This window comes from Narcine bancroftii, chromosome 10 (assembly GCF_036971445.1).
Source record: "Narcine bancroftii isolate sNarBan1 chromosome 10, sNarBan1.hap1, whole genome shotgun sequence".
In the NCBI taxonomy this organism is placed as follows: Eukaryota; Metazoa; Chordata; class Chondrichthyes; order Torpediniformes; family Narcinidae; genus Narcine; species Narcine bancroftii.
Genome location: NC_091478.1, coordinates 90,991,170 through 91,013,852, shown reverse-complemented (window position 1 = coordinate 91,013,852; position 22,683 = coordinate 90,991,170). Strand labels below are relative to the sequence as shown.

Below are 22,683 nucleotides of genomic sequence, written 5' to 3'. Positions count from 1 at the left end.
GTACCTGTCACCCCTTAGCATTACCTTTTTTTTTTAAATGTCATATCAAGATAACAGTGGTTTATTGCCTTAATTATTATCTTCAACAGCTGCAGTCCAACTGGTGAATGTCCATGATGCTTTGGATAATTTAGTTCCACTCAGAATGAAGGATGAGTATTTCCAAATCAGATAGTGACATTGTGTATGCCAGCTGTCTTTACAATTCTTTGGTGATTAAAAATTGCAATTTAGGGAAGTTATTGAAATAATCCTTGACAATAAATAGGTTTTATATTTGGTACAATGATCAATAGTGAAAGGAATGAATGCATAGGGAAGTGTTGAATGTCTTCATGAGACAATTGATTAAATAATGGCATTTGTCCTCCAATTAGTTGATGCACCTGCACGTCAGCCTGCATTGACTTGTTTAAAACACACACCAAGTTTCTTTTGAAGAACAATACTACCCACCACCTCACAATTTAGCAAATATTCTGCTTATCTAATTGTATGCCCTCAAATGTTTCTACATATATTTCATTTGTCAAGTTATCTCACACTCTTTTTACATCCTCCTCTATACTCATAAGTCTTTCTTTGTTTTTTTTTTCTTTGGCTTGGCTTCGCGGACGAAGATTTATGGAGGGGGTAAAAAGTCCACGTCAGCTGCAGGCTCGTTTGTGGCTGACCAGTCCGATGCGGGACAGGCAGACACGATTGCAGCGGTTGCAAGGGAAAATTGGTTGGTTGGGGTTGGGTGTTGGGTTTTTCCTCCTTTGCCTTTTGTCAGTGAGGTGGGCTCTGCGGTCTTCTTCAAAGGAGGCTGCTGCCCGCCAAACTGTGAGGCGCCAAGATGCACGGTTTGAGGCGTTATCAGCCCACTGGCGGTGGTCAATGTGGCAGGCACCAAGAGATTTCTTTAGGCAGTCCTTGTACCTTTTCTTTGGTGCACCTCTGTCACGGTGGCCAGTGGAGAGCTCGCCATATAATACGATCTTGGGAAGGCGATGGTCCTCCATTCTGGAGACGTGACCCATCCAGCGCAGCTGGATCTTCAGCAGCGTGGACTCGATGCTGTCGACCTCTGCCATCTCGAGTACCTCGACGTTAGGGGTGTGAGTGCTCCAATGGATGTTGAGGATGGAGCGGAGACAACGCTGGTGGAAGCGTTCTAGGAGCCGTAGGTGGTGCCGGTAGAGGACCCATGATTCGGAGCCGAACAGGAGTGTGGGTATGACAACGGCTCTGTATACGCTTATCTTTGTGAGGTTTTTCAGTTGGTTGTTTTTCCAGACTCTTTTGTGTAGTCTTCCAAAGGCGCTATTTGCCTTGGCGAGTCTGTTGTCTATCTCATTGTCGATCCTTGCATCTGATGAAATGGTGCAGCCGAGATAGGTAAACTGGTTGACCGTTTTGAGTTTTGTGTGCCCGATGGAGATGTGGGGGGGCTGGTAGTCATGGTGGGGAGCTGGCTGATGGAGGACCTCAGTTTTCTTCAGGCTGACTTCCAGGCCAAACATTTTGGCAGTTTCCGCAAAGCAGGACGTCAAGCGCTGAAGAGCTGGCTCTGAATGGGCAACTAAAGCGGCATCATCTGCAAAGAGTAGTTCACGGACAAGTTTCTCTTGTGTCTTGGTGTGAGCTTGCAGGCGCCTCAGATTGAAGAGACTGCCATCCGTGCGGTACCGGATGTAAACAGCGTCTTCATTGTTGGGGTCTTTCATGGCTTGGTTCAGCATCATGCTGAAGAAGATTGAAAAGAGGGTTGGTGCGAGAACACAGCCTTGCTTCACGCCATTGTTAATGGAGAAGGGTTCAGAGAGCTCATTGCTGTATCTGACCCGACCTTGTTGGTTTTCGTGCAGTTGGATAATCATGTTGAGGAACTTTGGGGGACATCCGATGCGCTCAGTCCAAGATTCCGCCCTGCTCCAGCTCCCTCAACAGCCCCTAAGGCTAGAGCTGGATGAGGTTCCCACCCTGGATGAGACATATAAGGCAATCGAACAACTGAAAAGTGGCAAAGCAGCAGGTATGGATGGAATCCCCCCAGAAGTCTGGAAGGCTGGCGGCAAAACTCTGCATGCCAAACTGCATGAGTTTTTCAAGCTTTGTTGGGACCAAGGTAAACTGCCTCAGGATCTTCGTGATGCCACCATCATCACCCTGTACAAAAACAAAGGCGAGAAATCAGACTGCTCAAACTACAGGGGAATCACGTTGCTCTCCATTGCAGGCAAAATCTTCGCTAGGATTCTACTAAATAGAATAATACCTAGTGTCGCTGAGAATATTCTCCCAGAATCACAGTGCGGCTTTCGCGCTAACAGAGGAACCACTGACATGGTCTTTGCCCTCAGACAGCTCCAAGAAAAGTGTAGAGAACAAAACAAAGGACTCTACATCACCTTTGTTGACCTCACCAAAGCCTTCGACACCGTGAGCAGGAAAGGGCTTTGGCAAATACTAGAGCGCATCGGATGTCCCCCAAAGTTCCTCAACATGATTATCCATACTCATAAGTAAAACTTGGAAAAATGACATTTGACGACCTGAGAAGAATTTGCTTATTTCCACTTTTTTCCTTTCTCTTTGATAACCAATTTCCAGTCTACATCAGTACATTATCCCAGTTCTTGATATTTTCCTTTCATAAATCCATACTGATTCTGTTCAATCCTAGCTATCTTTTTCAAAGGGATCATTTATTATTTTTTTCTGCTGTTTATGTTAGGCTAAGTAGTTGATGGTTCCCATTTTCCTCAAATTGTAAGGACACATTTTCTACTCTCCAATCCAGAGTAAGAGCTTTAGAATCTATAGAATTTTTTAAAAGAACCAGAGCATTGACTATATCATTAGGTTTTAGCAGCTTTCAAGGTCACCAAGTTCATAAGCAACTTCACAAGCCCTTTTTTAAATTTTTTTTTGTTCCTCATTCTCACTGGTCTCTTGCTTCATTTCACTTAGAATTCCATCATGCAACACTAAATATTTGTTAATATTTAGTTCAAATATCATTCAATACCTGATCGATTCAACAATTTCATACAATTCTTTGATTCTCTATAATTACATTTCCATATGAGCTTGTTGAGTAAAACCAATTGCTCTGGTTATCTTGAGTCCTCCATTTTAACACAAACCTTAAATCTGGAACAATGCATTTAAATTCTAATTCTTACCACAGAGTTCAGCCATAGAGTATTACCAAGAGCAAGGACAATTTTAGCTTCATGTGATATATTGATGACCTTTTGCTTAATAAATCTGGATACCTGTTTAAATCAAGCAAAGTTCCACATCAAAAATAATTTTTCTCACTGGGTACTTCAAATGAGCAGCAAACAGTTCATGAGACTAAATCAAATATTAATTATTAACAAAATGCTTGGTATTCAAATGATATTTATTAATATTCCCTCTCCCCCGCACCTCAAGAAATATATTTTGGTGTGTAAAGGGTTTGGTAAGATGTGGGGAAAGTCAATTGGCAATTAATTAAAAATGGGTTTAAAAAAATTAAACAGGGCTAGAAGGTAAAATATTCCAACTTTTGTGTTAACATCTTGTGTTTCAAGTAATTTATTCATTATCTTTACTGAATGAATCATGAAGTATCATAGGAATAATGAAGTTTTTCATCCTTTAATCGTGCAAAATGCCATTCAGCTATACAAGACCACTTGATGATCATTGTGACTGCCAATTGTTGCTTAACCAGATTCAGCTTTAGGCTGTTGTTTATGATTTTGTTTCCCCAGGGGTAGGGTGAGGGAGAGAATGGTAGCTTTCATCCTGTCAATCTGTGCTGGATTCTGAGTGAAATGTTTCTTGGTGACAGGTCAGTGGGACAGATTTTTCACTTTGATCCCCTACAATTTTCAATGTTACAAATGCATTCTGCCAAGAGTCCCCTGAAGTGAATTAAATGTACTTTTGTTGTTAACTAATCCAGTTTATATTCTAGGAATGTTGCTTCAAACCAGAAGCACCTATTAACATTATAAATAAAAAATACTTTTCTGCATTTTCAAATGTGGTAAGCTCCACCTTTTCAGCTTGCTTGAAGCAACTAACCAAGGAAGTCAATAAATATTTCTATATCACTGTCAAATTTATGTATTTTACAGATAATTTAATTGAATGATTTAATAACAGCAAGTATTTTGTGTTACACAATTCAACAATACAAACCGGGAACATTTACATTATTTGCAACAAATCATGACTTAGAACCACAGAACTACAGAAAATGGATCCTTGGCCTTTCTAGTCTGTGCCAAATTATTATTCCGCCTAATCCCACTAACCTGCACCGATTCCATATCCCTCCCATTCATGTACCTGTCAAAATTTTTCTGGAATGTCAAATCTGGCCCATATTTACCACTTCAGCTGCCTGCTTGTTCCATACTCCCACCGCTCTCTATGTGAAGAAATTCCCCCTAATGTTCCCCAAACTTCCTCCCTTTCTCCCTTAACCCATAACAATTGGTTTCTATCTCATGTAACCTCAGTGGAAAAAGCCTACTTATATTCACTCTATCTATACCCATCATAATTTTGTATACCTTTTCAAATCTTCCCTCATTCTTCTATGCTGCAGGGAATAAAGTCCTAAACTGTTAAATTTTTTTCCAAAAAATTGGGGCTTGAAACTAAGTCCCAACAAAATCCCAGTATAACTTATCTGCACTCTTTCAATTTTAATAATATCTTTCCTGTAGTTCAGTTGACCATAACATCTCAACTCCTATACTCATTACTTTGATTTATTAAGGCCAATGTGCCAAAAGATCTCTCTGTGATGTCACTTCCAGGGAGGTATCTGTATTCTCATGGTATTTTGTTGCACACCTCAGTGCCCTACCATTTATCATATCCTTCCATGGTTTGTCTTTCAAAAATGCAACACCTCACACTTGTCTACATGAAATTCCATCTGCCATTTTGCAGCTGGTCCAAATCCCTCTGCAACATATTCAATATTTGTGTTACCTGTAAACTTGCTGATTCAATTTACCACATTATTGTGCAGATGAGTCATTCTCAACTCCTGAGTCAACTTCTCAATGCCCTACAATCCTCCTGGGTGACATAGCACATTTAAGTAGAAGCTTTGTTTTCTTTTCATCTCACATAAGTTTTTAAATGTTTCTTATATAGTCGGTAGGAGAGAAGTACGGAAGAAATCAAAACGATTGCTTCACAGGGAAGGCGTCTTTTGAGCAGAGTCCTAAGGGGAACCTAACCAAAGAGGTTGAGAATGGCTGATCTAGATCTCATATAGATGACAAATAACAATAGATGCTGCACCAAACCTTGAGGTACATCACTAATCACGGGCATCCAGTCAGAGAGGCAATTATCTGGCTTCTCCCAGAAAGCCAATGTCAAATCCAGTTTAATTACTCACCATAAATATCGAGCAATTTAACCTTTCTGACTAACTTCCCATTTGAAACCTTGTTAAAGTCGACATATACAACATCCACAGCCTTTCCTTCATCAACTTTCCTGCTACCTCCTCAAAAAACTCTATAACATTTGTCAAACACAACCTACCAAGCACAAACCCATGCTGACTATCTCTAATCAGTCCCTAACTACTAAAATGCTTGTATATCCGCTCTTAGAACACCTTCCTGCTGCTGATGTTAGGCTCCTCAGCCGATAATTTCCTGAGTTATTCATGCAACCGTTATTTTAAAAATGGAACAATATAAGCTATGCTCGAATCCTTTGGCACCTCATCTGTGGCTAAGGACATTTTGGGCCGGTTTCACAGACAGGACATTTAAGTAGCTTTCATGAACGTGGCTTAAATTTGGCTTAGTTACTCAGAGACTATGGAGTCCTGGAGTAAGTTAAGTAACCCTACATGAGAACACCCGGGTTAAGCCTGATTAGGTTAAAAAACACTACTAAAACAAATTGTGTCAAACCATCCATTTATTGAAAGTAAAAACTGTACTACTGCTTCTGAGCAAAAGAAAGAGTGGTTGGGCTGCAATTTGCAGTGAATTCAATGCAAATGAAAATGTAACCACAAGAACAGTACAATAACTTCAGGTGAGATGCCTTCATTATTATCAGTATTTCTCATATTCATATTTTTGTGACATCACTTATATTGGATGATATCTGCCTTTATAGACTCTGTGGAAGAACCTTAAACTGGCTTTTAAAAAGAGTAAATGCAGACTGGTGGTAGACCAGACTGATGAATTGAGTGGCTTGCTGTCTGGAATAAGAGTACCAGCAAACTCTGGATGGTATACAAGACAATGACCATTTGTACAATTCAGATGAAAAACTGAGCACAAATAGTAAATATATTCCACTACCTGTGTCAATCTTTATTCTTCTTTAATTCTAAGGACCATACAAGTTTATTTGTGCTTCTTAATGGTGTTCTTTTTCCAGAGGAAAGGAATCTGAACAGGGTGGAAGAGCCAATGTACAGTGAATGTGTACCCTCCACATCTGACCATGCATGAAAAGTTAGCCGGAGAATTTCATGAGTATAAAATTAAATATCTGAAGGAAGAACATGAAATGAAAGAGAATTCTACAGGTTGAATTGGATATGAAGTTGGAAGAGAGCTATGATCCAAAAAAGATACAGTAATGAGACAATTCTGATTACCAGGCATGGTGAACAATATGATGTTAAAAATTTTTTTTATAGCCAGCAGCATCAGGAAACTTGATGTAAAGACTCCTCAGTTCACAAATGGCCCTGCAGACCCTGAACAATTCTACACACTGGCACCACACAAATCAGCAATGAAAGATTCCAGATGCCAAAAAACCTCAGTGATCAGAACTTGGGAGAGAATTGGGTATAAAGTCCTTCCTCTTTGAGACAGAGAGGAGAGTCTAGGCTCAAGCAAAAATATTTATATCCAATGCATTTTCTTTGTACATATGAAAGTGATTTTGAAAAGTTATTTCAAAGAAATTTAATGCACAAGTATTCACAAATATTTGTCTGGTTGTCCTCTGTAGTGTGCATATTGGTCTTCATTTAGATATTCCAAATACTCCATGCTCCCTCATCAACAGTACTAAGCAGAAGTTAAACCTGCCTCTTTGAAGGATTAACTTAAGCTTCAACTTAGACCTAGCTCTAGGCGTCCCTCTTGCAATTGGCTTTGTTTAATCCAGAACAAGCTAAAACTATTTTAAGATGTTTGTACAAGTTGCTTTAAGTTAAAATAACTCAAACAGGCATTTTAGTCTGGGACTAGGTCTGTGAAACCGACCCTATAAATATATCTGCCAGGGCCACTGCAATTTCTGCAATCAAGGTCCAAGGAATTCCCTTGTCAGCCTTGGGGATTTATCCATCTTAATTCGCTTTAAGACAGCAAGCACCTCCTTCTCTTTAATCTGTATAGGTTCCAGGACCTCACTGCTTGTTTCTCTCACTCCCTCGTCTCTATGCTAGTTTCCAAAGTACAGATGCAAAATCTCATTTAAAATCTACCATTTCTTGTGGCTCTATACATAGCAATCACTCCATTCTTTAAGAGGATAAATTTTGTCTCTTACTATCCTTTTGCTCTTTCTGTACCTGAGAAGCCCTTAGGATTTTACTTTTTTAAATGTAAGGTTGCCAAAGCAACCTCATGTCTTCTTTTAGCCTTTCTGACTTTTCCTGTTTTTTTTTTTAAATACTCAAGTACCTCATTTACTCCTTGTTGTCCTTGTCAGCTAAACACCTTTATCTTCTTGTCCAGATCTCCAATATCGCTCAAAAAACAAGGATCCTTATGCCTGTTAACTTTGCCTTTATTCCTTACAAGAACATACAAATTTTGTATTCTCTAAATGTAACCTTTGAAGGCTTACCACTTACTGAGCAAATCCTTGCCAAGAAAAACTAGTCCAATTCATAGTTTCTAGATCCTTTCTCATTTCCTCAACATTGGCCTTTCTTCCATTTAGAATTTAAGAGGACCAGACCTATCCTTATCCATGATTATCTTGAAAATAATGGTATTATTTATGATTACTGGACCCCGAGACATACTTCTATCACTTGTCCTGTCTTGGTTCCCTAATAGGAGATCTAATATTGCACACTCTCTAGTTGGTAACTCGAGATATTGATTTAGAAAATTTTCCTGAATATTTTTAACAAAGTCTAAGCCATCCAGCCCTTTTACAATATTGGAGCCCCAGTCCAGATGTGGAAAGTTAAAATTACCTACTGTCATGACTTTATATGTCCTGTATCTGTCTGCTATCTCCTTACAAATTTGTTCCTCCGATTCTCACTGACTATTGGGTGTTTTATAATACAACACAATTAATATAGTCATATCTTTCTCATTCCTCAGCTCCATCCATATAGCCTCAGTAGATGAGCCCTCTAGTCTATCCTATTGGAGTACAGCCGTGATATTTTCCGAGGAGCAATGCCAATCTTCCCCCCTTTCATGCTTCCTGCTCTATCAGATCTGAAACAACAGAAACCCAGAACATTGACCTGCCAGTCCTGCTCCTCCTGCAACCAAGTTTCATTAATGGCCACATCATAATTCCCCATGCCAATCCATGCTCCAAGATCATCTGCCTTTCCTACGATCCTCCTTGCATTGAAATAGATGCAACTGAAAACATTATTTCTACCATAATCGATCAACAAAAGTTTAAACTGTTGAAAATTAGGACATAAATATCAAAATACAGGTTTTTTTTAACACTGCAAAACTTTTCTTTTTACCTGTGGATTCCAATCCATTTCATGGTCAATAGGTTTCACCCTACAGACAATAAATTCAACAATCTGAGGTGGTAGAACCTGGAAATTGGAAGGGAGCTCAAGCAGTTGTTTTTGCATCACATGTCCAGTTTGCCCACTGTCGATGTACTTCACTTCTGCATTACTGAGCATTGCATTTTCATATTTCTGTGATAATGATATTAATTGCACCCTTGGAGTATAACAAAATACACTAATGAACAGAAAGTAAACATTTTGAACTAATATTTTAATTGTAGTTGAAAAATTGGTGACAATCTGAAAAATAAAAAAATGTTTGAAATACTGGCAGTCTATGGAAAGAAAATGTTAGTATTTCTTTTGATGACCTTTTACCAGAACAAGGAAAAGTAAAATTATATCAAATATGGTTACACTTGTAAAGAAGGGAAAAAGACAGAGATAACATGAATAAAATGAAGATAGAGAATGAACGGTGTAAATAGTGTTCAGTTGGATCATGAGCTGGTGGTGGCTTATATTATACAAATTATTTTGGTTTGTAAATAATCACAGATATCTTCTATTCTCTCCATCCTCCCCTTCACTGAAACTTGATTTCTATTGAAAAGTCATTTGGCTGAAATGTTGATTGTTTCTCTCTCCAGAGATGCTTTCTACTCTCCCCCCCCCCCCACGGATTCCAAAAGTTAACATATTTCAACAAAACTTTTGTATAAAAACTCTCCTCTTTACATTTTAAAAAAACATCTATAAACATTTCTCTCTTTACCTGCAGTATGTTTTTTCCTTTAGTGCATACAGAGCAAACACTTCAAATCGCTCTACCGCTTTCCTGTGCTTCTCTTCCAGGTAATATTCAGCCATGTCTTTCAGAAGTCTTTGATAGTCATCTTCCATGGAAACAGGACAACTCTCCCATTTATTTCTGTGCTTGATTATACGACCATAGTAACGGGAAGCATTACTGACATATGTTGGAATTATCTGGAGAAGTTTTAATTTCACATTTGAGTGTTATTTCATTCCCAGGTACTCATCATAATTATAAATTCTTCATCGTGATAACACTCACAAAATATTGCAACATAGCAAGCATCATATCTTTTACATCAATGATGACTGCAAACAACATAAAGTTTACCTTGTCTATCAGAATCAAATTTGCAGGTACACTTTTGACACAAGAGTGGGCAATTGCTGGTGGTAGAATGGAAAATTGGGAAAGATTACCCATCTCCTATCTGATTTCTTCCATTTGTGTTTTTTTTGGATCAGTTATAATGATATACCAGTGACATTTCATGCTGTCATCCCATGAAAGCCTAATTTCCTCTCATGCACCATGCATAAAAGCTTGCTTTACAATTAGAAATTCTGACGCAGTAGGACATAATGACCTGTGATGTGGGACATTATTTCTGAAACATCTACATTAAATTTATCTCTGAATCCTGGAAGGTTAGGAGTTGCCCATTAATGATCAGAGATTTAATTATTTCCCCCCAAAGCAGACTGCATTCACAATAAGCTATTTAACAGAAATTCATTCAAAGTCTCTTCACACCCTTAGTTTTGTGTCCATACATTTCCATAATTGTACATTATTATATTCATATCAATTTAGCATCATTAACATCAGTGTGGCACCTTGTGGTTACTCCCCTTTGTTTTTTGAGGGGTTTCCCCTCAGTTTTAACCCCTCAATGCCTGGTCATGGAAGGACTCTGGTCCTCCCCCCACAGCACCCAAGCCTTAGTGCATCACTCAGCATGTACTCCTGCAGCCCAGAATATGCAGTTAGCAGCATTAGTGCACCAGCAAATGCATATGCTGAAAGAGGAACCCGTTTTGATAGACCAAAGGATGTTTTTCACTGAGCTGATGGTCTTCCAGCAGTTCTGGATGTCTGACTCTTGTGTGCTTCCCCGGGAATAGCCAAAAAAAAAACAATCCCCTGTCACACTGCTGCTGAGATGAACTGTGACAAGGATCCTTGCATCCTTCTCCACACACTCTTTGCAAAACTGCATTCAGCAAAGAAAAAAGAACTTGTTTGTATTTGTTTTTATTTTGTATTTAAATGATAGCTTCATTTAAAGACCAAAAGAAAATACTGAATGATAAGGAATTGGTTTTCTTCATATCTAGCTGGGTTGATGGAAAATATCTCCTGACCACTCCCTTTTTCAATTTGATATTGTATACACCAAGGAAATCAGCATTAGCAAAAAATGGAGGGAACATTTCTCTTTGTAACTTAATAGTTTGCTCATGTATTGAATTCTGAAAAACGGTGAAGGGTGGAGCTAATTTTAAATGCTTGGAAAGTTGATTCTGTCATAAATCCTTTTTCATCTCGGAAGATCTTTCCTGGAACCAACACATCAATGGCATCATGAAGAAAGCCTCTACTTCCTCAGGAGTTTGCGGAGGAGCTAGTGGAGTTGTTCAAGTGAACCGGTACGGACTTGAAGGGCCGACATGGCCTGTTTCCGTGCTGTAAACGGTTATATGGTTATAAATGGACGATTATCTCCACTCCACCACCATCATCTTGGGGACTTTGTGCATTGGGGTGATTTTCCAGTTGTACAGGAAGGATCTGACCACTCGGGCCCCCTCACTGCCAGCCTGGCCAAGTCCTGGTGCTCGTTCTTGAGCACTGGCGATGAGGCATTCCACCAAATAACCTGGATGGTCTGCAGAGGGAACCTCTCCACCGTGTCTGTCGAGTACTCGACTTTCAGTGTTTGCAATGTTCTATACTGACCACTGCCTGATGGCCTTGTGTTCAAATGTATTAATGTGAAAAAACTCAGCCTTCAGATCGATCATGGGTCTGAACAGAAGATGTTATGTAGTCCATGTAGAGGGAGGCTTTGACCTGAGTGCTTCCAGTGCCTGGAAATGTCACATCTCTTATGCCTTTGTCCTTCCTGATGGATTCAGCAGCATAAAAATAAGATTGGAAAGAGCGGGCAACTCTGCCTGACTCGACTTGATAGGGAAGATGCGTCTTCCACCCACTGATTTGGACAGAGCTACAGATGTCTGTGTAGAGCAGTTTAATCCAATTTCAGATTCAAGATTCAATTTGTTGTCATAGTAATAAAACAATGTCATATTACATGTAATTTCTTTTTGTCTGCTGGAAGGCAGAGAGATTCGCCACTGGCAGGAATTGACTAAGTGCTTCTTACTCTCAGACTTACAGTCAGAGAGAGAGAAACAAATGGAAGTGTCTCCCCAGAATCATCGAGTGTTTGTAGATTTTCCTCCAGTGTTTCCGCAGACCCCATAGCCATACACAGTCAAGTCCAAACCACTGGCAACCCGAGCTCCGACTGGTCAGGAACCCTTCTGCGCCCTCGGTATCTCTTCGTATCCCAATTCCGATACTTGGTATCCCTCCAGCCAGTTCAAGGCAGTCTCCAGCAGTCCGATGTGCATCTCCCAAAAGCAGTCTCCAGCAGCCTACAGCTTCCTTACCTCAAGTTGCCAGGAGCCTGCTGCATTCACTGGTCCCCCACCATGGTCACCATCCCTGTGGGTCATCTCCTCTGCTTCTCCCTCTCAAACTGTGCATGATCTTCCCATTCTCCTGTGTCCTGTTCCAGTCCTCTGGCTCTCTGGAGTCTTCAGCCCCTCATTGCTGCTGTTAATAAACGCCACCACCTTGGGTGCAGACACTGTGATCTCAGGATTTCAACTAAAACCTCTGTCAGTTCCCTCAATGGGCTGTTCAAAGCCTGTGCAGAGCCAACACTGATTGACTGGGCCCCACGAGAGTGCTGCATTTCCGTTCCCTTGCTCCCCATGGGACTGCACCAGCAGCAGTGCTGCCGCTACAGTGGCTCTGGCAGCACTGCCATCTTTCAGATCCCTCCCCAAAGTCCATTTTAGAAAGTACGTCCACAATTATAGGATTAGTAGTTCTCAGCATTTTGGTGGGTTTTTTTCATACATGTAAGTGAGGTGGAAAAAGAGCCGAGAGCTTGCAATGAGGCGTACAGCAGATGGGTTGGAGGGTGCCCCCCGTTGGAAATTTACACACAAGATTACCAGTTTCAAGCCTCTTTTATTACATTTCAAAGCAAAAATATACATTACAAAATAATGTGAATATATTACTGTATACTAATAACATTTTTATTATTTTTATTGGCTTTAAAAATGTTTATCCTTACAGTGATTTGTGAATTTATTCTTTTCCTTCTTCATGCCTTTTTGTTACTTACATGGTGTATTTGCTGCTTTATTCCAGATTGTTCCCGGTTACAACGATCACTTTGCTGCTTCATTCCAGATTGTTCCCAGTTACAACGATCACTTTGCTGCTTTATTCCAGATTGTCCCAGTTACAATGATCAATTCATTATTTTATTCCACTTTGTTCTTGGCTTTGAAAAAAATGCTGGCTGCCGCTAATCACTGACACCTCCCCACTGACCCTCCTCCCAGGAGCCCAAGGTCTGCTGCACTTGAAGGTAGCAGTGAGAAGACCAAAGGGTCCCGATTCAAGCTTCTGAACACTGAAATCATTCCAAAACATGAAAAATGGGTTTTAAAAACACAGAAATCTGCAGAAACGCAGAAAATTCACATGCCTGGTTTTTAATATTGTTATGGCCTAGAGGACCCCAAAACCCAGCATCAACAGAAATTCACCAAGACAAAATGTTACTTAAACAAAAGTTGCTTTTAATTATCTTGAAACATGAAAACAGGATTAAACTTTAACTTATTACTATTAACAATCCCCTTCTAATTCTAAATGCACGTATATGTAATGTGTAAGTTCAGAAAAGTTCTTTGATTCACAGTCCAATCTCACTTCTCACTTCTCCAAGTTCACTAGTTGTAGGCAATTCTTATTCTGAGCACAGAATTTAACATTTGGTACTTGAAAGGTAAATTGTTACCGCTCAGGAAGGTTCTTGTCAGTTTTCAGAGAGAGATACATGTTGCTCGTTGGATACCCACAACTAATTCCTTTAAATCAGCCAATTCAGTGTCTTGCCGAAGAAAGTTGCCTCATCAGGGTTTTCCAGATGATTAGCTCTTTCTTTCAGGTCACCACAGACTTCCTTTTTGTTTTCCTTATTTCAAGTGAAACATTATGCAGCCAGTTTTCTCCTTTTATATGGACCACAAGGGGTTTGACCAGGCTGAACGAAGAACTCACATCCTGTCTTCAAAATAGGGTTTTTCCACAAGCTTGCCAGCTTGTCCTGTTCCAGTACCAGCTGCTGCTGCTGAACTCTCACTGAGGAAACCACATGACCATCTTAGAACAGCTAACTGCACTCAGAGCTCCAGACCTAATCTTATGAGTTCAACAATAATCCATTATTCCACAGTATGTCCAATTAACACCTACTTGTGAAGTCCTTATAGGCATTCTTCAAAAGTCTCTGCAAAGGCACCCGGAGCCTGAACTGGCTCTGGCATTTTAAATGAGATCGGTTTTGATATGTTTGTATCTGTATGTGACCTAAACTAAAGCGCCTGCCACAATTTATCTCCTTTAAAACATATCTATACATAATATAAAATAAAACATAATCGGTCACACTATAATTAGTGTCTGCAGACTTTTGCGTTTCACTCATCGTCGTCAATAAGGGTATGCAATACTTGGTATGAAAATAATTTTTAATTCAACATTTTAGTTATAGAAGCCTAAGTGTTTATGGTACACCAAAATAATCTATATTCTCATTACAAAAAAAATATGAATGTGCACATTGATCAGTGAGGAAATTCACTGTGTTGAGACATGGAAATGTGGCCTACACATAAAATACCTCATTAAACAAATTGTCTGAGTTAGGTTACATGCACATGAATTACACATAACTTTAGCCTCCAAATATATTAAATGAAGCTGTTGTACAAGTTATTCATCATCTTTATTGTGATCAAAGACAATTTCGTTGTAGAAATAAATCTCATATTGTCAATTACAAAAAGAGAAAGCTGAATGAAGTAAAAAAAAATTAAATCCTGTCTATGTGCTAAGGTGCAGAAATAAATTGCAATTTACCTCAACATATCCTTGAGAAGGCAAACTCTTTTTATCTGAAAGACACCTTTGCTTGTCCACACTTGGATGAACTTTATGACGACTTGTACAAGTTTTAATATCCCTGAAATGGACATTGATACGTTGAAGTAAAACTTGCAGAATCTTAGCTGTCTGATACACATGGTCAAGTACGAATGAAATACCAAATTGCTAGTCATAAAAATTTGTTTAAACACCTCAGTGACTTTGCTACAAATACTTTGAATTATTTATCAAAATATCCCCATTTAATCTTAAACTTAAAGATATTACATGGAGCAAAATTCTTAATTTTCTTTGAGGTATCACATAGTTTAAGATTACTAAGTCTAAAAATGTAACTATGGTAAAAATACTGGAGTAAACAGTACAACATATAAACAACCATTTTAAGAAAACCAAACTGTTAACTGATATGCAGAATGGACTTCACAAAGATATCTTCAAGCTTTTATGTTTAATGACTGCTTTCAAAATGAACATTCTCACGATACCTGAACTTACTTTGGAAATATAATTTTATATCTTGTACAAAAAAATCCTTTATGAATGGAGCCAAAGTACTGAACAATGGAAAAATGTACTAAACAGTAACAATAAATATGTTTTTACATGTATATTAATTTTGAAAATAATACTCCAAATCATTAGCTCATCTATTTATTGTGGTACGAATTTTGAAAACTAGGTCATATAATTGTCAACTCTACATTTAACTGAAATCCACCATTGACCAGCTGAAAATTTCTCTGTTAGAAAATAAAAATGGGTTACACTGAAGCTTGACTTAAAAGTTGACCAGGAATCGACAATGATATGAAAAATCCCTTTCAAGTGAACATGGATATTACAAACTACTTTGTCACTCTTGGAATTTCAGTGTGATCCACATTTAAATGATAACCACTTCATTTATTAACAGTGAATTATATTGCATATATTGGATCATGTGCCAATCTCTCTCCACAGAATGAGTGATTTAACTTCCAAACCATTTCTTACCTTAAAATGCAAGGTACTGTTAAATATATTTCTTACCTGCAGATTCCATATGCTTTAAGGTATTTACATAAAGATTTGTCATAGCAATCATCATCTTTGTCATTCAGGACAGAAATAAATTTATACAGTTCAGTAGGAATTTCAGCTTCTGTTCTTTCTAGGTAGTGCAGAAAGGAGACCATTTGAGGTGCATTTCTGTCAGTCATAATTATAATTGACTGACACTGAAGGCACGTTTCCTAATGTCAAAAAGAATATTTTTAAAAATCATTATTACAGGTCAAATTTGGGTTTAAAATTCTAAACATACCTTTTGCCTGCCAGACAACACGAAACAATCAAAATGCATGAGTGAAATATTATTGATTTTAAAAAATAATAATCTAAAATTAAATTTATAAAATTCATATAAATTCCTCTTATTTAATCCACAACTATTTTCTTCTTAAGAAAAATAATCTACAAACCAGAAACTACTAAAAAAAATTAACCTCAGTAAAAACTATTCATTGTAACATGCCCTGACCCTTGCAAGTTAATTTTTGAAAAGCACTTAGGATAGAAGTGCTAGATAAGGCATAGAACATTACAGCATAGAAACAAGACCCTTTGGCCCTTCCAGTCTGTGCCAAACCATTCTTTTTTGCCTAGCCCCACTGACCTGCACCCAGTCCATAGCCCTCCATACCTCTCTCATCCATGTACCTGTCCAAATTCTTCTTAAATGTTAAAATTGAGCCCGCATTCACTACTTCAGCTGGCAGCTCGTTCCACACTCCTACCACTCTCTGTGTGAAGAAGATCCCCATAAATTTTTCCCCTTTCACTCTTAAATCATGTCCTCTGGTTGTATCTCACCTACCCTCATTGAAAAAAGCCTATCTACATTTATTCTGTCTATCCCCCTCAAAATTTTAAATACCTCAATCAAATCTCTCATCATTCTTCTACGTTCCAGGGAATAAAGTCCTAACCTGTTTAACCTTTCCCTGTAACTCAGTTCCTGAAGTCGAGGCAATATCCTAATAAATTTTCTCTGCAGTTTTTCTTTCTTATTGGTATCTTCCCTGTAGTTAGGTGACCAAAATTGCACACAATACTCCAAATTTAGCCTCAGCAATGTCTTGTACAAATTTACCATAACATCCCAACTACTGTACTCAATACTTTGATTTATGAAGGCCAAAATGCCAAAAGCTCTCTTTACAACCCAATTCACCTGTAACACCACTTTCAGGGAATTATGTATCTGTATTCCCAGATCCCTCTGTTCTACTGCCTTAGTGTCCTACCATTTACCATTCATGTCCTTTCTTGGTTTGTCCTTCCAAATTGCATCACATCACACTTATCTGTATTAAATTCCATCTGCCATTTTTTTTTTTACAGCTGGTCAAGATCCTTCTGCAAGCTTTGAAAACTTTGTCCATAATAGCTCCAATTTTAGTGTCATCTGCAAACTTGCTGATCCAATTTATCACATTATCCAAATCATTGATATAGATGACAAACAACAATGGTCCCAGCTCTGATCCCTGAGGCACACCTCTAGTCACAGGCCTCCAGTCTGAGAAGCAAGCATCTATCACCACTCTCTGGCTTCTCCTGTCTAGCTATTTTTGAATCCAGTTCACTAGTTCACCATGAATACCTAGCATCTGAACTTTCCTGTCTAACCTCTAATGTGGGACCTTGTCAAATGGGATTTAAATGTAGTAAAAGTTTAAATACAAATGCAAATTATCAGAAATAAATAGCCTGTTTAGGCCAAGGTAGATAATAAGGAAACCAATATGAGGAACAATAAATGTTTGAGTTTATCCTTCCCAATCCATGGAAGCATTGGAAGGATAATCACTTCACATCATAATTAATTAAAAAAATAAAGATAATTTCTCTTTTGTTTTGTGACCATTGTGCTAAAGAAGATCATTAATTACAATGCAGAAGCTCAAAACTGATCATCCATGTTATGTGGCCTTTAATACAATATATCATAATTATTGATAACCTGGTGGTTTAGCATCTTAATTCTGATGATGGGCAATTATCCAGGTTATAAAAGGGGCAGTAAACTCCAAAAGCTTCTTTATCCTCAATGTTGGCAGGGTGTAGAATGTGAATGTTAACGACAAATGTAAAACATTTGCAATTACATTAAAGCAGAAGTGGTGAAAAGGTGACTCAGCTAGCCTTGGTCGAACTTTTGGCCTGATTTGTCTAGAGTATCAAAGGCTGAGGTGATACTTTATAGAAGTATAATGGAACCCCATTATAATGCAATAGTTGGGGTCCAAAAAATTGCATCGCGAGAAAAATGGAGTCGTGCTAAATTGGGGTTTCACTGTGTACAATATATACACATATCAATTACCCTCAATCCATGCTATGAACCAAGATAAACATTATTGTACTTACTGTAATCATTTAGTAGACGCTCCACTTCTAAACATTTGCTGCGCCACAGGGTGGCCATCCCTGGTATTGCATCTTTTAAAATAGGCTCACTTAACGTCCTATCTCAAAGAACGGAACGTGGATGTTAAGCGCACATACCTTGTATATATCAGGGTCCAATGACTTATCGCGTTATATCCAAATTCATGTTAAATTGGGGTTCCACTGTATCAAACATTATAAGAGACACTGATAGAGTAGACATATTCTTTGTCCCCAGGGGAAAAAAGTTGTATATAACACATCATCATATGTTTAAGATGGGGAGAGAAGGAAAGCTTAAAAGAGACATGCATGACATTTTTTTTTACATATACACAGAGTGGTAAATGCCTGGAATGGTTGGAAGCAGATATGATTTAGGAGGCTTCTAGTCATGAATATGTCATGTGCAAGCAGCAAACTTTTAGTTCAATTTGGCATCACATTCAATGCAGATGGACCTATACGTGCTGTACTGTTCTATGTCTCTCACATCAATTATTTGTGCAAATAAATAATTTGCAGATTATATTTTAGATTAAAAAGAGCAGTTATTTGATTAACGTCCAAATAATAATTCTAACAGCAAAAAGCAGCTTGACAATTTTATTCATTATGCTCATGAAGGAAATATAGAACACTTTAAATTCTAGAATATAACTGTTCCAGCAGATATAATCTGATCAGTGACAGAACAACTTTTTTTTAAAAAACCCTTCATTTAGCTGCAGATACTACTGGTAGTTCTGGTTGGTGTCAGCTACTGAGGGATTACAAAATCAGTTTCTTTCATTCATATGCTTTTAATGCAGCTGGTCATGCTTGTGGAAAATCAGAAATATTTTCACTCTTCTAAAACCACAAGTACATTTTTTATTTCTGATAAATATATTCTTTGGGTAAAGACCATTATGAATAAAAAGGTCGATTTCAAGATTAATTTGCAAAAAGTGACATTCGGTACAATCTCTGCAAGGCAACAGATATATCAAATTATCAGTAACATCATTTGAATCTGAACCTATGTGGAAATTGATAGAGATTTAAACAGTAAGGCAACAATATAAAATTTTACAGCTGATATTATACAATACAAGAAGTTTGTTTAACTCTTTAGAGCAAGGCCAATTGTAATTAAACATTAGTGACATTAGTGAACAAACTTTAAAATGTGCCTTGCAAAAATTATAACATTTTATGGAAATTTTTAAAATTTAAAAAAAAACTCAAAGCTATAAAACAAACAAATGTCAAGGCACACTTCCAAATTTCATCAGAATAGAAGTACCTCTACAATCAGATTCTTAAAATTGTCAACCATGCAATACAGGCGAGCACCAAATATTTTCTGAGAAGAAGGAAAGCCATAATGGATTACACAGATGGCATCTGTAATTCCCAGGACTTTTAGGCATTCATCTGTAGTAACTGTTAGGGAAATAAATGTTTAAATCAAAATTACATTCAAGATTTATGAATATGCTGGAAAATGCATGATATATTGTCACAAATATTCTGCCTGAATACAACAAATATGATCTGTGAGTCTCTGGAAGGTTAATATAGTGGCACAACACAATGAGCAAAATTTCCACTTTCTGACCATATGAAATACATAGCCATATTAAAAAATGACTAAGCAAAGTGTATCATCTTTTAAACGTTCAGGTTTCATTGCAATTCCATAAAAGAAACTGGATGGAATACTGAAATAAAAATAAATCAACTTAACCTTTTATTTCTGTTCTAGTGAAAGGATTTAAATTTGTAGGACATAGTAACAACCAATCCAGACCAACCATTCCTATTTATGGTCAGGTTTTCTTGAAACTTGTACAAATGAAAGACATATTTCCAACAATTTGTAAAACAAAAATATCTCCATGTATATATTCTGGAAATTTCTAAAATACATACCTAATATTACATGTGTGCCAGGGCTGAATTTATTGTTCCACTGTTCCGATACCTGGCTCAACTGCAAGCTCATTCCTTCATGGACTTTCAGACAAAAATTTGAATTGCTGTCCAAAGCCTATAATAAAGTTATGACAAAAAGAATTCAAGTATGCTTTTTAAGTCCAGAAATTTTTAAATTATGCAATGGATCACAAATTCACTGCAGTGCCAATATCTCAGATGTAGCAATTCAGTAATGAATCTTCTCAAATTTCAAACACCTTCAGCTCAGAGTCCAAACAAAGTGATTTGTTGACATTTATTTTTAAAAAATGGGTCTGCAGATGCCCAGAAATTTATTAAACTTACTTTTTTACAAAAATGCTAAGAAAATCAACATTTGTCGAAATGAATAAAATAAAAGGCAGTTAAAAGGAACATAAATTTCCTTCTCACTTACATTCAACACAGGCACACATCAAGGATCCATGCTTAGCCTAGTGTTCTACTCTCTGCACACATGACTGAATGGTTAAGCACAATTCAAATGCCATCTATAAATTTGCCAATGACAATTTTTTTTTGGCAAACACAGACAGCCATGAGGAAGCATAAAAATGAGTTAGATCATCTAGTTGAGTGGTGTCACAACAACAACCTTGCACTCAATATCAGTAAAACAAAGAAATAGATTGTGGACTTCATGTAGGGGAAGCCAGGAGAAAACAAACCAGTCTTCATCGAGGGGTCAACAATGGAGAGGGTAAGAAACTTCAGATTCCTGGGTGTCAACATCTCCAAAGACCTATCCTGGGACCATCATGTTAAGGCAATTATAAAGAAGGCACGCCAGCAAATGTGTTTTGAGGAAATTTGGTATGAGGAATTCTGTCCAGAATTATTCCTTAGCTTCTTTTTTTAGGACAGCATTACCTTTTAGACTATCTAAGATCAGTAAGTATATTTCCAATCCAATTTATTACATATTTGGTTTCAATTTCAAAGGTTTTATTTGGATTAAATTTTTTTGCCTTGGATTGTTTTACACCAATTACTGAACCTTCCTTATTTGGAAGATTAAAGGAATTATCTCTTTTGTAGATTTATTTGCTGATGTCTTTTGAATAACTCTATACCAAATATAATTTACCATACATGCATTTTTTTTAAGATATCTACAAATTAGAAATTTCCTGAATATGGTAATGTCTAATTATCTATCATTACAACAACCAGATTTGATACTTTAATCCAGTTAAATCCCCTTCAGAAGAGTTTAATTGGTACTATTTATACTCATATTAAATTTGAGATCAGTCCCCATGGATAAGATTCGACAAACATGGGAATCAGAACTTTACTAATGATCTCCTGAAATATGGGGAAGAATTACTAGACTAGTTTTTACTTCTTCACTTTGTGCACGTCATTCTTTAATACAGTTTAAAATAATTTCATAAAGTTTATATGACTAAAGATAAACTAACTCGCACCTTTCCTAATATGAACTCTACTTGTTTTAGATTCAAAAATGATGTGGCTTCATTGACTCATATGTTTTGGTCATATCCTGTGTTAGAAAAATTTGGAAAGATATTTTTAAAACTCTATCAATATACTGGTTATTCAATTATAACCTAGCCCCTTAATTGCTCTTTTTGTTTAGCTTTTTCTACTCTATTAGTTAGAAGAGCTATTTTACTTAAATGGAAAGACTCTGATTCTCCTACATTATTTCAATGGCTTTCTCATGTTATGTTCAGCAAGGCATTATTTAGAAGGTAAAATGTAGCCTTAACCATAGTCAAGGACATTAACAGTGGTTCCTAATACATTCTTCTTCATATTAGACAAAACTGAGATTTTAATATACCAAAAATATAATAAAAGTCTTGATGTATTTTACATGGGTTTATCCCATGATGTAATCCTATTTTCTGTAACAACTTGTTTGTCTATCTGTATAAATCTAACTGTTTGAGAAACAGATCTTGGAATCAGTAAGGAGTGGAGACTGTCTCCTATTCTCCATAAATATTATGTGAAATGAAGTCTGTGGAACAATACTCAAGGTCTCAATCAAAATGAAGCACTTTGCTTCCCAAATACACCATCCTGGCACAGACCAATCTACAAAAAGGTCCAGTCATTCACTGAGCATGCTTTGCTCCGAATTCCACAAAAATGGCTGGTCACTAGAGCTGCTTCAGCAATCAGAATGGTTCTCCCCTGCAAAACAGTGTCTTTGCAAATGTATCAAATTCTGGAATAGACTGTGACAAATCTTCCCCAAGTTCTTCTAATGCATCAAATTATCACTGGGCTGTGACTTGTGTGAAATGTTAAATGTTAACTGTGACCATTCAGTCCCTCCTGTCTATATTATCCCATTGTAGAGCTCGTCGAAAGAACCAAAGACTTGTTGATCCAAACCAAGGTTTTTATTAGCAAAAGACAGGAGCTCTTCACAGGTGGCCGACCAGTCTGGAATGATCCGACCTGGCTAGGGACACAACCCTTTAAGGCCCAGACAGTAGGCGTGGCTAAGCTC

At 37.5% G+C, this 22,683-nt stretch overlaps 1 protein-coding gene across 18 annotated transcripts in view; it reads right to left on the bottom strand.

The window, feature by feature from the left end:
• Window positions 1-22,683, bottom strand: part of tdrd12 (tudor domain containing 12) — a 142,620-nt gene that overhangs the window by 50,373 nt on the left and 69,564 nt on the right. For all 18 annotated transcript variants that reach the window (XM_069901768.1, XM_069901764.1, XM_069901770.1 and 15 more), the window contains 7 exons: window positions 20,151-20,268; window positions 19,522-19,661; window positions 15,831-16,033; window positions 14,772-14,874; window positions 9,495-9,709; window positions 8,723-8,933; window positions 3,171-3,263 (listed from right to left, as the gene is read on the bottom strand). In XM_069901768.1, coding sequence (XP_069757869.1) covers window positions 3,171-3,263; window positions 8,723-8,933; window positions 9,495-9,709; window positions 14,772-14,874; window positions 15,831-16,033; window positions 19,522-19,661; window positions 20,151-20,268 — 1,083 coding nt within the window. The remainder of the gene's footprint in view (window positions 1-3,170; window positions 3,264-8,722; window positions 8,934-9,494; window positions 9,710-14,771; window positions 14,875-15,830; window positions 16,034-19,521; window positions 19,662-20,150; window positions 20,269-22,683) is intronic.